This window comes from Equus przewalskii, chromosome 1, assembly GCF_037783145.1.
Source record: "Equus przewalskii isolate Varuska chromosome 1, EquPr2, whole genome shotgun sequence".
Classification (NCBI taxonomy): domain Eukaryota; kingdom Metazoa; phylum Chordata; class Mammalia; order Perissodactyla; family Equidae; genus Equus; species Equus przewalskii.
Genome location: NC_091831.1, coordinates 10,818,151 through 10,838,072, shown reverse-complemented (window position 1 = coordinate 10,838,072; position 19,922 = coordinate 10,818,151). Strand labels below are relative to the sequence as shown.

Below are 19,922 nucleotides of genomic sequence, written 5' to 3'. Positions count from 1 at the left end.
AGAGGGAAAAAAAATCACCAGTGCTCCCACCATCTACAGACAATGGCTCTTAAAATATTAGTGTTTCCGTCAGACTTTCTTCATTTTTCTAGTTCTTTCTTTATTGTGGGATAGCTTTGTGTGTATATACATATATATTAAACAATATATTTATTTGCAGAACTATATGTATAAAAATATATTTAAATAATTAATAGACCATTTTTTAGAACAGTTTCAGGTTTACAGAAAAATTGAGCAGTACAGAGAGCTCCCATATACCCCTCTCTCCTCCCACAGTTTCCCCATTATTAACATTTTGTACTCGTGAGGAACATTTGTTACAATTAATGAACCAATATTGAGACATTATTATTAACTAAAATCTATAGTTACATTAAGCTTCACTCTTTGTGTTGTATATTCTGTGGGTTTGACAAATGCATCATTAGCCACCATTACAGTGTCATACAGAATAGCTTCACTGCCTTAACAGTCTGTTCTCCACCTTATTCATCCTTTCTCTCCCTCCCCTACCAACCCCTGGCAACCGCTGACCTTTTTACTCTCTCCATAGTTTCTTTTTTTTTCTATTACTTTTTTTAATTGGAATAAAATACATATTGTAAGAGTATAAATCTGAGAGCTTGAGGAATGTTTACACTGCTATACGTCCGTGTAATCACACCCAGATCTGGATCTAGATAATTTCCATCAGCCCAGAACATTCTCTCATGCCGCTTCCCAGTCAATAACAACTGCCCAAGAATAGCAACTTTTTGACTTTTATTGCCATTGATTAGTTTTTTGTGTGAGGAAGATTGTCGCTGAGCTGGCATCTGTGCCAACCTTCCTCTATTTTATGTGGGACCCTGCCATAGCGTGGCTTGATGAGCAGTGCTAGGTCGGTGCCCAGCATCCAAACCTGCAAACCCCAGACAGTCACTACACCCCGGGGCTGGACCCTACCATTGGTTAGTTTTGCCAGTTCTTGAACTTCATATAAATGGGATTAAAAAGTATATATACTTTGTTATTTGGTTTCTTTTATACCCTCCTACTTGTTGATTTTCTTAATTATTTTTTTATTGTGGTGAAAAGATGCATAGCATAAAATTTCCTGTCTCACCCAATTGTAAGCACAGTTCAGTACTAAGTGTATTCACATTGTTGTGCAACCAATGTTTCTATAGTTTCTTAAGGTAGAAGCTGAGGTCATTGATTTGAGAACTTCTTTCTTAATATAGATGTTTCAGTGCATTAAATATCATTCTAAGTCCTGCTTTAGCCGCATCTGACACATTTTAATATTTGTGTTTTCCCTTTCATTTGGTTGAAAAACTTCCTAATTTCCCTTTTAATTTCTTCTTTGATTCATGGGCTATTTAGAATTATTTACTTAATTTCCAAATGGTTGGGATTTTCCAGATATCTTTCTGTTATTGATTTCTAATTTAATTCCATTGTAGCCGGATAATATACTTTGAATAATTTGAATCTTTTAAAATTTTTTGAGACTTGTTTTGTGTGTAGAATATGGTCTGTCTTGTAAATGCTCCTTTTGTACGTGAAAAGAATGTTTCTACCACTAATGGATAGTGTTTAATAAATGTCAGTTAGGTCAAGTTAGTTCATAGTGCTTTTCTGAGCTTCTGTATCCATACCGCCTTTCTATCTACTTGTTCCATCAATTATTGAGAAAGGGGTGTGGAACCGTCAGGCTGTAGGTGTGGATTTGCCCATTTCTCCTTTTATCAGTTTTTGCTTCATGTATTTAGAAACTCTGTTATTAGATAAACTTTTAGAACATTTACGTCCTGTTGATGAAAAAAACTTTTTATCATTATGACAATCTTCTTTATGCCTGCTAATATCTTTGCTCCAAAATCTACTTTGTCTGATAGAATATAGACACACCAGCTTTCTTTTGGTTAGTGTTTTCATGGTATTTCTTTTTTCCCCTCATTCCCTTACTTCTAACCTATTTATGATTGTTAAGCAAAATTTGACCTGCTTTTCTTGTAGGCAGCATATTTGATCTTGCTTTTTTAATCCACTGTGAACATCTTTGCCTTGTAACTGGAGTGTTTATAACATTTACATTTAATGTGATTATTAATATGGTTGGTTTAAATCTACGGTCTTGTTATGTGTTTTCTCTGTCCACCTCATTTTTTGCTATCTTTTGGAAAAATTCATTATTTTTATAATCCTACTTTATCTCCCTTTTGACTTATTATCCATAATGACTTGTGTTGTTTTGGGTGGTTGCTCTAGAATCGGCACTGTACATCTGTAATGTATCACAATCTACTTTCAAGTGGTATTACACCATCTCTTGTAGATTGGACAGCTTACACAGTGTGCCTCCATTTCTCCCCTTTTAGCCTTTGTGCTATTGTTGTCATACATTTTACTTCTACATATGTAACAAATCCCAACATATATGTTATTTTTGTTACATAGCCAATTATCTTTTTTTCTTATGTCATGATATCTGCTACTGAAGCATTTAAATGGTTCAGCAATATTTTGACTTTTTCCAGTTTGCATAAGAGGCAAAACTTCATATGAAGGGCAGTGCATATGGCGGAATATTAATAGTTATTGAATATCCATGGGCATATACAGGTGTTTAATATTCTTTCAACTTTTTCTATGTTAGAAAAATTATCTTTTAAAAGAGATTTAAATAATAAGGAAAAAAGGCTTTATATTTGTATGCATAGTTACCATTTCTGGTGTTCTTTCTTCTTTTGTGTAGATCCCAATTGCCATCTGGTATTATTTTCTTTTGGCTTGAGGGACTTCCTTCAACATTTCTTGAAATATAACTCTGCTGGTGGTTGATTCTTTTGGCTTTTGTATATCTGAAAACAAATCTTTATTTCACCTGTGGTTTTAGAAAGATATTTTGTTGGGCAAAGAGCTCTAGGCAGATGGGTTTTCTTTTTTTTAAGATTGGCACCTGAGCTAATAACTGTTGCCAATCTTCTCTCTCTCTCTTTTTTTCCTGCTTTTTCTCCCCAAATCCCCCAGTACGCAGTTGTATATTTTAGTTGTGGGTCCTTCTAGTTGTGGCATGTGAGATGCTGCCTTAGCGTGGCCTGATGAGCGGTGCCATGTCCGCACCCAGGGTCCAGTGAAACGCCGGGCCACAGACGTAGAGTGCACGAACTTAACCACTCGGCCGTGGGGCCAGCCTCGGGTTTTTTTTTTTTTTGTCTTTTGCTGCTTTATTTATTTATTCATTTATTTATTTGAGGAAGATTGGCCCTGAGCTAACTGCTGCCAATCCTCCTCTTTTTGCTGAGGAAGGCTGGCCCTGAGCTAATATCCATGCCCATCTTCCTCTACTTTATACGTGGGACGCCTACCACAGCATGGCGTGCCGAGCAGTGCCATGTCTGCACCCGGGATCTGAACCGGTGAATCCCAGGCTGCCGAGAAGCGGAACGTGCAAACTTAACCGCTGCGCCACCGGGCCGGCCCCCTCTTTTGCTGCTTTAAAGATATTGCCCTCTGTATTCTAGCTTGCATCGTTTCCAACAAAAAAAATCTGATATCATCTTTACTTTTGTTCTTTTTTTCCACTGGCTGCTTTTAATATTTTTCACTTTTTTATTGGTTTTAAGCGGTTTGGTTCTGATATTCCTTGGTGTAAGTTCCTTTCTGTTTCTCGTGCTTGGAGTTAGTTAGATTCTTGGATCTATGGGTTTATAGTTTATATCATATTTGGACAATTTTCAGCCATTATTTCTTCAAATAGTTTTTTAAATCGCCCTCCTTCCTTTGGGGACTTCAGTTACACGTATACTCAGCTGACTGAAGTTATCCCACAGCTCATTGACACTCTGATTTTTTTTTTTTTCAGTTTTTTCTCTCCTTGTTTCATTTTGGAGAGTTTCTCTTGTATGTCTTCAGTTCACTAATCTTTTTCTCTGGAATGGCTGATCCATTATTAATCCCACCCAGTGTGATTTTCATTTTAGACATTGTAGTTTTCATTTCCAGATTTAGGTTTGATTTGTTTTTTTTTTTATATCTTCCATGTCTGTACTTAACAAGCTCAATCTTTCCTCAAGCCTCCTGAACATTTGGAATAGAGTTATAACTCTTTTTAAAAGTCCTTGAGTACTAATTTTATCATCTGCATAATTTCTCAGTTGCCCTTGATTGAGTTTTCTTTTCGTTGTGGATCATATTTTCCGGCTTCTTTGCGTGCCAGACACTGTGGACTTTATGGTTTTGGGTTCTGGATATTTTTGTATTCCTATAAATATCCTTGCCCTTTGCTCTGGGATGCAGTTATTTGGAGTTTAATCTTTTTATCTTTGCTTTTAAGCCTTGTTAGGTGGGCCCAGAGTAGGCTCTAGTCTAGGGTTAATTTTCTCCACTATTGAGGCAAGACTCTTCTTAGTATTCTAACAGATGTCCCGTGAATTATGAGATTTTCCGCTCTGGCTGGTGAGAGCGGGAACTATTCCCAGGCCTGTGTTGGCTTCAAGGGTTCGAGCGGTCTGCACGCGGCCTCAGGTGGTTTCCGTACATGTAGTGCTGGTCAGGACCGCGCAGGTCTCGGGAGTTCTCTCTTTGCCTTCTCTGGTACTCTGCCTTGGGAACTCCGGCTGCCTTGGTCTCCCCAGATGCCCAGCTGCATCTCCTCAAGTCAAGGAGACAGTCAGGCTTCAGCGGGGTCCCCCACCCTGTGCCACTTCCTCCAGGCCTTCAGCTGGGGCAATAGCAGCACTTACTCTGTTGCTTTCCATCTTCGGGGATCACTGTCCTTCATTTCCCATGTCCCCTGCAGTAGCCAGCCCCCCGTGAGTCCAAGCCCCTGTGGTCATTAATAATTCTTTATACGATGCCTTCCAACCCAGGCTCTCTGAAAACACCCAAAAGCCTCCGTATCAAGTTTCTTTCTCTGGTTTTAAATGGAAATGCAGCAAAACACTCGGCATTTATTTTGGGATAGATGTGAAGGACTTTCAAGAAAAAAAAAATAATAAGAGAGAGAGTGCTGTGGGCACGAGTAGATTTTCTTTCCTCCAGAGCAGCTTGTATCACAGACACTTGCAGCCTCTTCTCTTTTCCTGGCCTCAGATGGCAACTTTGACAGCAGCTACTCTTCCCAAACACGTTCCCGCAGCTGCATTAGTGCTGGGGAGCAGCCTGGGGTGGTTTTTATCTGGTTAACATGGACCCAGCTTGGCCCCCATGATGTTGACTCATTGACTCCCCCCGCCCTGCATTTAGGTCAATGGGATGACAGAAAGGCAAATTTCAAGGAAATTTGTGATGAAATGGCTGGGACTTATTCTCAAAAGAAACCCTGAATCACTTTTTTGAGCTCAGTACATATGGGCTCAGTCTCGTGTAGGTGACGCTGGTGATGTCTTATTGTTCAGGAAATGTCCCAAATTCTCTGCAAGATTTTTCAGTCATCATGGGAAGATTCCATGGTGTTCTTTGTTTCGTACTGTGTTGACTAAGGCAGGAAAATGACTTTAATACACATTAGAAGTCTTATCGAGAAGAAATGTAACAAAAATATGTTCCCCACTACTTCCAGTTCAAAATACCCTTGCAGCGTCAAAATAAAATAAAAGCTCCCCCATAATCCAGGCACACAAGCAAAACTGTAGTTCGCATTTCTCCATAGACAACCAGTGGGTTTTAACTTAAAATTAAGGAAACCTTCATATTCAGGTGAACAGTCTACCAAATTCCTTGACTTGGGCTTATTAACATTTTAGAGATCTTTCTTCGTTGTGAATAAAAACGACTATCTTCTCTAATGGGATAGTAGTTTTATTTTTGGTATTTGATCATTTAAGAAGTGTCCGAATGATTGGAAGTAATTATTATGTCACAAACGCTTTTAAATGAATTGGTGGGGCCAGCCCGGTGGTGCAGCAGTTAAGTTCGCACGTTCCACTTCTTAGCGGCCTGGGGTTCGCCGGTTCGGATCCCGGGTGCAGACATGGCACCGCTTGACACGCCATGCTGTGGCAGGCATCCCACATATAAAGTAGAGGAAGATGGGCACGGATGTTAGCTCAGGGCCAGGCTTCCTCAGCAAAAAGAGGAGGACTGGCAGTAGTTAGCTCAGGGCTAATCTTCCTCAAAAAAAAAAAAAAGAAAGAAAGAGATGAATTGGTATTTTGTTGTGACAGGATCTAGATGCGTTGGAAGGGCAATGACAGATATGAGTGAGACACGGCATTCTTTCCAGCTTTGGGGAGCGCTGAGTGCAACCATCCAGCAGCCCCTTCCAGCAGTCAGTCTGGAAACCACAAAACTGGGTCACTGTGCTGCCTTTTAGGACCCCACGGGAAGGATGCTGAAAAAATTGGTTATAAGACTGTTTTTAAATTTTCTTTGGAATTCTGTCACCTGTCCCCCTCCCCACACAATGCTGGATAATGGATTCTCATGAGTGGACCCACACCTTGACCTTGAAGTCATATGAAAGTTCACGTGGCAAAGCGTAGGCTGAAAAATAAAGATACTTAGGGGTTTTATCCACCCCTCCTCACACACACCCTTATACTTTAGAACCTACCAATATTTCCTTTCATCTGTTGCCTGGGTTGCTTAAGCGTTGTGGTCTTCGTTTTTTCTATCATAGAATGAGCACAGAAAAGAGTTAAAACTGGCTTAAAAATACAGAGCTGAGGGGCCAGCCCTGTGGCGTAGTGGTTAAGTTGGCACTCTCTGCTTCAGTGGCTGGGGTTTGCAGGTTCGGATCCTAAGTTCGGACCTGCACCACTCATCAGCTGTGCTGTGGCAGTGACCCACATATAAAGTGGAGGAAAATTGGCACAGATGTTAGCTCAGGGCTAATCTTTCTCAGCAAAAAAAAGGGAAAACAAAGCTGAGTCTGACAGGGCTTCCAAGGTTAGTGGGCTCCTAGGCATCTGTTCAGGAAGCATTGTTTGGACAAGTTAGGACCATGCATGTGGGTTAGACCTAATCTGCTAAGATTGCAGACAAGGTTCTGAGGAGGTGCCTTTCTCCATGAAAAACCACGTTATAGATATTGAGGACTGGCAGTGTCCCTCTCTTGTTAACTGGAGAATTCTTTCCTCTGCATGGATAACATAGAACATTTATTCCTTTCCTAAGGTCTCTGGGGTAGATGATACATCCCACAGTGCAGGAGTCAACTTAAGTGAGCAGTTAGGGTGTCGGTCAAAAAAGAGATTATTCTTGCACTTCTTTATTCATCTCATCACTCAGTCATTCATCCAACAGAGAACATACCAGGGCTAGACTGAGACACGGACATAAATGAGATGAACTCTCAATAACCTCCAGGAGGTCACACCCAGTGAGAAAACAAATGAATCATCAAACAAGAGACGCAGTAGGTACTGAGAGAGAGTCTGTACACCGGGCTTTAGGAGAATAGAGGAGGAGACCAAGAAAGCTTCTTTCTTGTACACCTAACAATTGTATTGTAAAAAACGCTGAGTCCAGTATTTAAAAACTCCTAATAGAAATGTAAAAATGGAGGGCATATCCTATGCAACTCTTGTTAGTCATTAATGATTGATCCGGAATGACCTATCATGGCTGGCCCAATCAGTTGTCAAGTTCTCCAGGAGACCGTCTTCTTAGGCAATCTGCCTAGCTTGGGATGGAAAAGAGAGGAAAAGAGAAACTGAGAAGTGGGCTTATTATAGTGAGTAGAGTGCCTTTGAGAATCACGATTATTTACAACCCTAGAGCACCTTGGTTACCAGACTTATGATTCATAGAGAGAAATACAAAGCAAAGGGCAGGAACAAAGACAATGAATGGATTTGACGGTTAGTAGTTTAGCTGTGCCATTGTGAAGATCTACATGGTCCCCAAATTAACCAGGTTTATTCTGATTTCATGTCGGGAAGAACTGAAAACATTCTGGAGTTTAGTTTACTTTCTTTGGCTGGTGTCTCAGCCTTTCTTCTACTGAAAAAAGGTCCCAACATGGCCCATGGGCCAATCCAGATTTTGACAAGCCCTCAAAATGTATGGGGGGAACAGAACACCACAGTAATCCTAAACTGCCGCTGGGGTTTGGGGAGCTAATTGATCACATCTTTGCCCACCAGATTCTGAATCAATTGTGAAATAGATGCTGGAGGTAGATAGGGAGGAGAGCGCCAGCTTTGTCAAAGGCAAGGTTGGACTGGTGGACAAGTCAAAATGGGGCTCCTCACACTGCCCGTGAACTAACCTCCTCCACACAGTGCCAGGCTGTGTATCAGTGCAGGGGGCCATGAAAGGCAGGGAGAGCTGGCCCCAGCGAGCTGGCCACCTGGCAGGTAGCTGTGGGAAAAGTGGCTGCATTGTGGGTAGGCTCATCTCAGTGACCTTGAACCCTTTAACCCACCTGTGGGGAGACTGTACCTATGGGGTTTGCTTTCCCCATCTTACCAATCAGAGAAGCCTCACTTCCTCCTGGGGGGATCGCCCTAAGGGAGTGGGGAATAGGGCAGAAGCGTGGTACTTCTCTGAGAGCTCAGAAGTGTCACAAAGCCCCTAATTTATGGGCCAAGGCAGGAATGCAGGCAGCTGAGGAGCACCCCTAGTCCCTACGCCCCTTGTCCCCACCCCAGCTGCCACAACTGTTAAGGGTATGTCAGGACTGGTAGTTCCCAGGGGCTGCTGTTTAACTCGCTGGTTTTCCCTCTAGCCTGTGTTTTCCTTTTCCAGAAAGTGCATTGGAATGCAATGAGTAACAGTGGTGATATGTGAAGAAATCTTCTAATCTTTTGAATTAGACTAATTTATGAAAATAGCAAATCATTCACAGACTTCTATACTTTATAATCACTAGCAAATTACTCGCAGTGCATCCCCCTAACTCATTAGACCCACCAGGCTGCATTGGGACTTGTGGTTGAGAAGTGCTGCCTTCACCTCGTTTCTTTGGCAGGAGCAGTTAAACAAAACTACTTTGCCTTTTCTGGGCCTCAGTTTCCTCATCTGAAAATGAGAGGTTAGGACTAATAGATTACTGGAATTCTATAATTGTACAGAAGAAAAGAACTTTCCTAATCTTCAATTGAAACCACCATGATTTGAGAGCATTTCTGCATATTTAGGATCCTTGATTTGGGTTCAATTGTATCTGTCTATCCATCCATCCATCCATTCGTCTATCTGTCCATTTATTCAACCATCCATCCATCCATCACCCATCCATCTATCCATTCACCCGTCCATCCATCCATCTATCCATCCTTCCATGCATTCATCCATCCATCTATCCAACCACCCATTCATCCATCCACCCATACATTCATATATCCAGTGTTTGCTATATGTCAGGCATGGGCATAAAGTATTGAAACAGCATACGTTATATCCCAGTGAGGGAAGTGATCATCAATGTTGATGGCAATTGTGACTATAGATGGTCTCCAACTTACAATGGTTTGACTTATAATTTCTCAGCTTTTCGATGGTGCAAAAGCAATCTGCATTCAGCCGAAACTGTACTTTGAATTTTGATCTTTTCCTGGCTAGTGATGTGTGGTATGACACTCTCTCTCGTGATGCTGGGCGGAGGCGGCGAGCTGCATCTCTCAGGCAGCCATGTGATCACAAGAGTAAACAACCAGTACCCTTACAGCCATTCCGTACCCAGACAACCGTGCTGTTTTTCACTCTCAGTACAGTATTCAATAGATTACATGAGATATTCAACACTTTATTGTAAAACAGGCTTTGTGTTAGATGATTTTGCCCAACTATAGGCTAATGTAATTGTTCTGAGCACATTTAAGGGAGGTCTGGCTAAGCTATGACATTGGGTAGGTCAGATGTATTAAATGCATTTTTGACGTACGATATTTTCAACTTAGGATGAATTTTTCGAGATGTAACCCTGTCGTAAGTTGAGGGAGATTTGTAGTGTCATCACTAGGTGGGCCTGTGAAAGGAGAGCTGATCCCAGAGGCCAGGGCAGGCTCATTGAGAAGTGAAGATCAGGGTTGAGATCTGCTGGGGAGGAGCAGCGGGGTGCCAGGCTCCAATAGATTCGGGGATGCGGAGCTCTGTATGGGACAAAGTAGGTTAGAGCCACAGCCGATGGCAAAGTGAAGCCACTGGAGAGTTTTCCCATGGGGGTGACGGGATCAGGCTTTCATTTCTAAGCCACTGCTCTGGCTGCAGCCTGGAGAACACGATGAAGGGATGGGAGAAGAGGCTGCAGCACCCGTCCAGGAGAGGTGAGGTCAGTAACTACGGGTAGCAGGAGGCGGAGAGACCTGGAGCAGGCAGGACTTGAGTTAGCTTTGCATCGGTAGCTCTGCGCCCGGGGTCTGGTCTTGAACCTCTCTGGGAACATTTCTTCATATGTGCAATGGGAGCCATCTACTCTGCCTGGCTACAGTGTGGGTTAAATGCAATCATAACTGAAAAGAGCTTAGCATAGCCTGGCCTTAGTAAATGCCCAGTACGTGGCAACTCTCCATCTTGACAATTTTGCTTTAGGGTTTTACTGATATCCTTAAAGCCTGGTAGAGCTGGGGCCCTAATTCTTTTTCCCCCAGCCAGCCTTCTTCCGCCCTTAAGCATTCCTAGTCTACTCGTGTGTGTGTGTGTGTGTGTGTGTGTGTGTGTGTGTGTGTGTGTGTGTTCAGAGCCATGCATTTAGGAACCCATCTGGATGTGATCGTCTCCAGCTAGGATAGTGGGGAGGGTCTTCTCTGCATTCCATCTTCTGCTTAAACTTTTGTTGCAGCAAATCACGCCCCCCCACCTCAGGTCGCCTGTACTTCTCCCTTTGTTGTACTGGGGGCGTCCGGTCTGCACCCAGGAGGCTGCAGTCCGTTGCCCTCCCGACCTCAACACAAAGGCAGCTCCCCGTTGGGATGAAAGCCTTCCATTGACAGCACCCCGCTGCCCAGCCCACGAGAGCTCGCCCTCAAATTCTGAGCAGAACCTCCATCCCACACATTTTGACTCAGTCTTGAAGCATAAAAGGACATTATGTAAGCTTCAATTAACGCAGAGCCCTCACAGATCAGTTCTTAGAATTATTCCTGCCCCTCGGCAAATCTGCTCCTGGCGAGTGACTTTAATCTGGCTTTGAAAATTGCTTCTGAGGGGTAATCAAAGAGACTGCTGGTGCTGTTTCTGCTACATAAACCAAGGCTGGGTTCTCGTCTGGGGAAGCTGTGTGCCCCACACTCAGTGGGAAGTTGGTTCCTGGCTGCTCTCTGATAAGACCCACGAGTTTTCAAGGTACCCAAATCTAGTGAATTTATCATCTTGTCCCCAGATGATAATGACTTTGGTCAGCCCGAAGGGAAGCCACTCGCTCCCTCTAAGCTGGCAGCTCATATCGGAGGCTGGGGATGGGGGACAGGGAAGCAGATTTGCTTCCTTCCCAGCGTGATGAAGCCTCGAGCAGGGCGCTGTGCTCTGATCTCCTTGAACAAGCAGACGTAAATAAGAGTGCTTCATTTCTGAATTACACACCGTTAATCTCATTAGCTACTCAACGATTTGACCCCTAGTAAATAAGTGGGATGCAATTAAATATAAAGTGTTTGTTAAAAGGAAAGTGGCCGGATGTGGAGTGTGGAGTTGCTGGTTCTGGAATAATCCATTGAGCCAACAGCCTCGTGGCTTGTGAGCGCTCCTGAGCCTCGTGCTCTCCAGAGGCCTGACCGAGGCACGTTACCTGCAGCCCAGGTGGTGTCACACGTGTCAGCCAGGGCTGGGCCAGGGCTTTCGGGGGGGCACATCTGTCCTCGCGACCATTTGGGGGTGGAGGGATTCTTATAACTTACCCTCTGAGTCTTCTCTTCTTTGCCCTCATCACTTCTGCTTTTGGGTCTGAAAATGCCAGTCCTGTTGAGACAGTAGCCACCGTCTCTTGGGTCCTTCTTAAAGCTTTTCGGTATCTCAGGCACAGCATGCCTGTCATAGGTGCAGGAACCTACATAAGGATGACTGGCTTGGTGACGACGTGTACACACCTCCTCCAAGGATGTGGTGTGATGTCACAGACATTTCGTAGGTGAGGGGCTTGGCAAGAGGCTGGAATGGAGCCAGGGAAAGAGCCACCCATCCTCTGTCTCAGTCCGTTCAGGCCTTCGTAACAAAACTCCCATAGACTAGGCGGCTTCACAATAGACATCTATTTCTCGCAGTTCTGGGGGCTGGAAGTCCAACGTCAAGGTGCCGGCAGATTCGGTGTCTGGTGAGGGCCTGCTGCCTGGTTCATGGATGGCCGTCTTCTTGCTGCATCCTCACGTGGCAGAAGGGGCGAGGGACCTCTCTGGGGATTCTCTTATAAGGACACCAATCCCATTCCTGAGGGCTCAACCCTCAAGACCTAGTCATCTCCCAAAGGCCTCACCTCCTAATGCCATCCCCTTGGGGGTTAGGTTTCAACATATGAGTTTTGGGGACACAAACATTCAGTCTCCCTCCTTGGAAGCTTTTGTTCTTGGAGGCAGCATAGAGTGAATGAGAAGATCACAGCCCATGGAGTCGGATGCCCATCAGATCCAGGCTTAACCTCTCTGTTCTTACACGTGCTAAATGGCAGCGACAGTTGCCATCTTGCACAGCTCTCAGCAGGGTTGAATGAGACAATCCACGCCCTGCACTGATGTCTAATGAGTTTCATCCATTATTATTTTCCCAACTTTTCAGTTTGGGAAAGTTGAAACCTCACCTCAAAAATACTGAAAGGATAGTCTAATAAATGCCCGCATACTTACTGTCTCTGCTCACACTGCCGTAACGGCACACCACAGCCTGGGAGGCTAAACAACGGGAATTTATTCTCTCACAGTTCCAGTGGCTGGAATCCCGAGGTCAGGGTGCCAGCAGGGTTGGGTTCTCGGGGCACCGTCCTTCTTGGCTTGCAGATGGCACCTCCTCACTGTGTCTGCTGGTGGCCATCTCTCTGTGTGAGGGCACTCCTGGGGTCCCTTCCTCTTCTTATAAGGACACCAGTCCTGTTGGATTAGGACCCCACTCTTATTATGACCATGTTTAACCTTAATTACCTCCTTAAAGGCCCCATCTCCAAGTACAGTCCCATTGGGGGTTAGGGCTTCAACACATGGATGTTAGGGGATCACAATTCAGTCCATAACACATATTCCTAAATTTTAAGCGGAGTGTATTTCACCTTCCCACTCCATGCATCCCTTATAGAGGAATGCATGTGCCTTGCCTTGCGTGGAAAGCTGGAATTCTGGCACTGAACTTGGAGAGCAGAATCTTTCCTCTGGTCACATCCAAAACACCATGGGTCTATGAATACGTGAATGTGTGTATGTAACAGTTACAAGAAGATTCCGTAAATTTTCCTCCCTATAATAATTTTAAAGAACATGGTAAAAGCCTTAGAAAAACCATACTTCTGTTAACTTTGCCTTAAGCAATTTCTCTTGATACTAAACAATTTATGATCATAAAGAGTATACAGAATCACAGCTAGGTAAAAATAACAAAAATTGCACCTGCTAAAACATTTTGTAGAAAAAAAAGGAAATCCACTAGAGCACTTCAAGTGGCGAGCATGTGGGAGATATTTTTTCCTACATTTTAAAAATTTTGTATTGGCCATTTATTATTTTTAAATTTTAAAAATGCACTTAATTAAAACTATATAGAAATGAGGAACACTGTCCAAATATGGCAGGTGATAAACTATTTTACAATAATCGGATAGTTGGTTATCTACAGCAAGTCTATAATTCTGAGCCATGTTGCCCCAGGTTTCTTGCACATTTTAAAGTTTTTCTTCACACATTGTCCAGCTAAGTCAGTTCAAGTTAAGACAAATATGGGTATGAAGGAAATTCAGCTCCCAAGAGTTAGATATAGGTCATATGCAGAAATCCCACAGCTCAACAGAATTGATTTGGGGTTATGCCTCTCACAGTACCACCTGTTGGATGTGAAAGATCAATTTAACTGTTATCAGGAATAATGCTTTATTTCAAAGCCCGGCCTTGCCCACTTGGGCCTTTCCCCAAACATCCAAGGATCCCCAGAAGGGTTCGGGCGCTCCTTGTAAACCACACAGAACTGGTTCAAACCCTCTATTACAGTTTACACTGATTAAACACTTTGAGTTTCCCACATTTTAGACTATTATGAATGTTTCCATATTTCCCTGTTCACTACTGACCTGCATGGAAAACCCCGAACTGAATGTCTGAGAGTCTGTGCATGAATTTCGGAGAGAGAGAGAGAGAGAGGGCATGTGTAATGGTTATGGGAGGGCTGGGATAGGGCGGGTCTCCTCATGGAGAGGAGGCAGCTGCACAGGACGGTGTGTTTGTGGCCTTTAGCAGGGAGAGGCTGGGGTGATTCTGCCTGCGAGGTGGCTCTGTCCTTGCATCCTTGTTGAAACTTTTAATGTTTTCATTGTTGGCAGCGTCGGGCATGGAGGCTCCTGCTCTGCTTCTGAGGGTGCTGCCAGCCTGGACCCATGCATCATGTCCCCAGAGGTGACCGAGCCGAAGAAGCGCCCACAGGACGCCAGGGGCCCAGAAGGTTCTCCACTGCCCAGCCCACCCACGCCCAGGGAGCAGGAGCGCCCCTCGGCCGCTATGCCCTTTGCCGAGGGCCCCCCAGAAGTTTGCTTGGCAAGCCCAGCAGCGGCAACCGAAGATTGGCCTCTTGGTCAACATCCTGGGAGGGAACCTTCCCCAAATACCCCAGGGGACACCCTGGCAGCGTTTGTCACTGAGGCGGACAGCCTTACTCAGAGCAGCGCAGTTGCCATTGTCCCCAGTGCCGGGAGAGAGAAAGAGCTGAAGGAGGAGGGACATATAGTGTCTTCCTCCAGGTGCATTGACCAGTTGCCAGGAATTTCACCATCACCTCCTACAGAGCCAATGAAGGGAGAGCCATGTGGAGAGGATGGCCGGCCTGGTGGTTTCAAGTCCCAAGGGAAAGAGGCTGCAGGTGGTTTTCCCCCCACAGAGTCAGGGCAGGGGGTGGCTTCTGTACAAGTGGCCCCCACAGCCCCTACTGCAGCACAATTAGACAAGGAGAGCTCAGCTGGTCTGGAGGAGTGCCCCCCAAATCCGGAGACCCTGACCCCAAAAGACCCGGCCCCCAGAGTCTCAGACAGAGAGAAGCGCCAAGTGGAGGTGGCACCTCAGGATTCAGTGGATGGCCTGGGATTCCTTGGGGTCTGCCAGCCCATGCAGAGCAGAGATTCAGGGGCTGCCCAAGAAGCCGAAGCGAGTGCTGCTTCCTGGGAAAGCTGCCAGCAACAAATGGGAGCACATCTGCCACATGCAGAGCTGCCCTGGGATTCTCTGAGTCCTGCCCTGGCTCCAGGGGCTAGGGGCTCTGGGAAAGAGAACATGGATGCTGGTGAAGCTCAGGGCCACTCGCAGACAGGGACGCCAGGAACTGAGCCCAGTAAAGCTGTCTGTGCAGCAGCAGGCGACCAACCCGAAGAGGGGTTAGTTGTGAGCACCGAGCCTTCCCCACATGTGCCTGTGGAGGAAGCGCGTCCAGCTTCAAGCCTCACTTCACCGCCAGCTGCTCAGGCCTCTGTTGCTGTGGAGGAACCCAGCTGGTTGACCAGGGAGATGAGTTCCGGGGCTGAGATGCCAGTTCTTACAGATCCAGCCAAAGAGCTGGCAGATGAAGGGTTGGGGGGACAGGAGAAGCGCATGTCAGATCTCGGAGGTGAGGGAGAGGGTGCAGAAGGGAGCCCCAGAGAGCTTCCTGTGTCTTTGTCCCAGGAGGAGAGGGGAGAGCTCTCAACTGAGGAGCAAGGCCATGAAGTCCAACAAGGGCTGCTGCCCACTCCCCCTCCCAGTGCATCAGATGAAAGTGCCAGAAAGTCACTGGAGCCAAAGGAGGAAGCCCAGGCCCCGGAAAGCCCAGCTGTGGCTAAGGAGGAAAGCAGCGTGCCCGGGGCCGACCTTAGAGGACAGGAAGGAGCCCCAGAGCCATGTGACAATGCATATCCTGGGAACCTGTGGGGAGAGCAACCCCAGGCCTTTGGCTGCAAGCCTAACCCAGAGATGGAGAAAGACGAGGTTTCAAAGCTAACCAGTGATGTGGAGAGCAAAGTCCCTCCCAGCACGGACTCGGTACAGCCACTCAGAAAGGATGGTCCCAGCTATGTGGACAGGCCTGGCTCTCCATCAGAAGACGCAGCTTGGAGCTCAGTGGCCTGTGGGATGATGGGAGAAGCCTGTGTGGTCCATGCATCTGGCTCACTGCACAAGCCCGGTGAGCAGGATCCTGCCCTGCCCCCTGATCTGGATGGAGCCAGTGAACACATTCTTCCCAAAGGAGGTGTCTGGAAGGGGCCAGGATTGCAGACCAAATGTCCTGACACGCTTCAGGATGCGGGGGGTTTGGGAAGAATGGACTCTGTTCCTGTTTTAGAATCTGAGAAGTCGGATTTCCTGTCAACTCCTGCTGCAGAGGTGGTCCCCGAAGCCCAGGAAGTGGTGAGCACATCTGAAATAAAGACGAGGAGCCGCCCAGCCACACCGAAGCCTGGCAGCTGTGATGGAGAGAGCTTGCTGACGTCCCTGGACCAGCCTTGTGGGCTGGGGCATGATGCACCTGGACAGGAAGACCATGCTGATGGGCCACATCCCCCCGAGGAGAACTTCGCAGTGGACTGCGGGCTCACGACGCTCAGCCTGGAGCAAGACAGGGAGGGAAACCCGTCCTGCCCCGGGGACAGCTGGACACAAGTAGCTGCATCCGAGGGGCCCTCACTGTCTTCTGAGAACTGTCTGCAGCCATCCCAATCGGACCCAGAAGCATCTGCCTTTGATGTGCTCAGGGAGAAAGCCCAAGCGTGTGAAAATGGGAAAGAGACTTCTCCAGGTGATCCAGGTTTTCAGAGCCCGGGTGCAGACTCTCCCCAGATCCATGTGCCTGTGGAACCTCAGGAGGCTGTGAGCTTCTCCACTCATGGAGGAAAGGAACCAGCTTCCAGATCAGAACTTCAAAGTGAGCTCCTCAAAGGCAGTATGCCTAATGCTCCAAGTTCAGCTCCCAAGGACCCACTTCTGGAGGGTCCGGCGACAGGGCAGTCGGAGTTGTCAGCACCAATAGGACCAGAGATGCCTGCACTAGGGGAGAATGGGCAAGAGGGAGCAGGCAGTGGCAGTCTGCTCTCCAGGGTCTCGTCTCCTGCAGCAGACACCTTAAAAGACTCTTCTCTTGCAGGTAGCTTGAGCAGAAAGGAAAGTTGCTGTGCTGGGCAGGGGCCGAACGAGTCCCAACAGGAGCTGGTTGATATGCTGGAAGCCAGCAGCCAGCATGAAGAAGCTTGTCGCAGGGACGCAGGCATTTCTGAAGCAGCTGACTCTTGGCCCCTGCTCCAGGGCTTGGGAAAGACTGAGAAGGCAAGTAGGAACACAGTGGGGACCCCGCCTTGTCCGCCTGACTCAGTAGCTTTCCCGGATGCAGCTCACTGCCCACCAGCCCCAGTGTTCCCCTGTCCAAGAGTCACACCCGCCCAGGATGCCCCAGAGAGAGAAGCATGTGATGCAACCCAGGAAGGCAGGCAGCAACCAGTGCCGGCCCCGCAGAAGGAAATGGAGCATCCCACCGCCTCAGATGCGAAGGCGCAAAAGCTTCTTGGAAGTTTCCCATCAGCTGAGGAGCAGGGTGTGGAAGGTGAGGCTGCTAAGACTGGTAAGAACGCCAATGAAGGAGATCCGGGGATGCAGCGGGCTCTGGAGGAGCCAGGAGGAGCTGCTCTGAGTGGTGGCTTCCTTCAGACTGAGCAGTGCCCCTCCTCTGGGAAGGAATCTTCTACCGCTGCCCTAGGTGAGCCCAGCCAAGATGAGCAGCCCTCGGCCAGCTGCCAGGATGCTTTACTGCCAGCCGGAGAGCTGGGTGGGATTCCCAGCGCCACAGTGGACATTTCTGCACCCCAGGTCATCCTCGACCCGAAGAGGCTCCTGCCATCTGGGCCACCAGAAGAAGCTGCTCCTGACACTCCTTACCTGCATATCGACGGTGCTGCTAGGAAAGGGCCAGAAGACAGTGGGGTGAAAGCTGTTTCCTCTCAAGACCCCAGGGCTCCTGGTGAAAGCCCTTGTCCCACAGGGGAGCCCCTGCTCGCCTTGGAAAATGTCGCCTCCCTGAAGCTGTCTGCTGGCTCCCTTGCCTCCCTCTCACAACCAGGAGCTGCAGGTGGGGAAACCTCTGTGGAGCAAGCTAGCAGCGGAAGTCCCAAAGCTGGAAACGTTGAGGGACCTGTGGACTCCGTGCCCTACCTGGAGAGGATGCCGCTTCTGGCCAAGGGTAAGCAGACAACGGGAGAGGAGAAAGCAGCAAGTGATCCCGGTGCGGGTGCCAGGCCCAGTGAGATTCCAGCATGCCCTGCCAGTGGGGAAGGCATGGCAGGCAATGCAGCAGGGGAGACAGAGAACAGCAGGGAGAGGATGGTAGAACCTTCCGAAGATCCGAGGAGGGGCGTGTCAGGTGGTGTAGACTCAAGCTCCAGGCAGACCAGCATGATCGCTGGGTTCTCTGACTTCAGGCAGCACATCACCAAGATCTTTGAGAAGTCTGTGCTGGGAACCCTGACCACTGATCGGCCCCAGAGCACACCAGGAGGAAAGGCAGGAGCTGGGAGGAGCGTGGCGGGCAAGGACCTCGCTGTGCCGCTGAGCCCGGAGAAGCTTCCAGATGGGATTCAAGCAACGGCTGTTGCTCCTCTCCCCACCCCTCCTGCTGGACTCCGGGTGGACTCAAAGGAGAAGAAGCAAGAGTTGGCTGTAGAGGCTGAGATTTCCCATCTGGTTCCCCAGGGTCCAGCTCCAGAAAAGCTGCCAGGGCAGGGGGTGCTGGCTGCAGAGCAGAACCTGCCAGGTGCCAGGGTGGGGGTGGCCATGACTGGTGTCCCACAGGTGCAGAAGGAAAGCGAGAAACCAGAGGGGGCTGGGGAAGCTGGGCAGGGAGGCCAGGCCCACTCACAGCAGGGAAGCAGCCGGCAGGAATCAGCTTCGGGTCCTTGCTCACAGGTAGCTTCTCAGGAGATCCCTGAGGAGAAGGCTGCTGACTTGCAGGGGGCTCCCAAGAGCCGTGGAGAAGGGGACTCGGCTCAAGACAACAGAATTCCTTCTGGAGAACAGCACCAGGAAACATCCACCAGTGACAGTCAACCCAGAGATGGTGCCGGGGGCTTTGCTCACACAAGGGCTGCGGGTGACATGCCAGGGTCCACCTCTGCCCTGGGAGCATCTGCTCCCCATGGGGATACTCCGACTGTGGCCCAGGCCATCAGTGAGGCCTGGCCCCCCAGCACACTGGGAGATGAGAAGACGCATGTTGGTGCTGCCTGGATCTTGGAAACACAAAATTCCCTGGGCAACCAGAGCACCCCTGAGCCACCCACTGGAGAAGTGGCGGACACTCCCCTGGAGCCCAGCTCGGTGGCAGGAGCTGCTGGGGAAGCAGAGGGTGACATCACTTTGAGCACAGCTGAGACCGGAGCACGTGTGTCTGGTGACCTGCCTGAAACAGGTACTACCAGAATGTTCTCTGGTGAAGCTCGTGCCTTGGGGCTGCCAGGGAGCCGTGGGGACCCAGGCTGCTCTGACGGGGCTCTGGGGATGGAGGCTGCAGCCGCCCTGTGCGGGGACAGCCCAGCCGGTCACCAGCAGGCTGAGGAGCAGCCCGGGCCTGAGCTTCCCGATCCTGCTGCAGATGGGAGAGTGCGTGTCTCCTCACCTCCAGAACCTGACGAAACTCGGGACCTGAAGCTGCAAAACCTGGCTCCAGAAGCTCTCCATGATAAAAGGTACTTAGAAGAAATTCCCACGGGAATGTGGGGTCAGTTTCAAAAGTAATTCCCACCCTGATTTTTAAAAGTCAAACAGATGGGTAGTTTTTAATGAAGCTAAGTTTTCCATCTCTAATTGTTTAAATTCACCTGCTTACAATCTCCGGGTGTGCTGAGATTCTGAAACACG

General features: G+C 47.9%; 1 protein-coding gene across 29 annotated transcripts in view; it reads left to right on the top strand.

Annotated features, from left to right (window-relative positions):
- TACC2 (transforming acidic coiled-coil containing protein 2) overlaps positions 1–19,922 on the top strand; it is a 210,221-nt gene that overhangs the window by 45,057 nt on the left and 145,242 nt on the right. For all 29 annotated transcript variants that reach the window (XM_070579050.1, XM_070578132.1, XM_070577892.1 and 26 more), the window contains one exon: positions 14,384–19,750. In XM_070579050.1, coding sequence (XP_070435151.1) covers positions 14,384–19,750 — 5,367 coding nt within the window. The remainder of the gene's footprint in view (positions 1–14,383; positions 19,751–19,922) is intronic.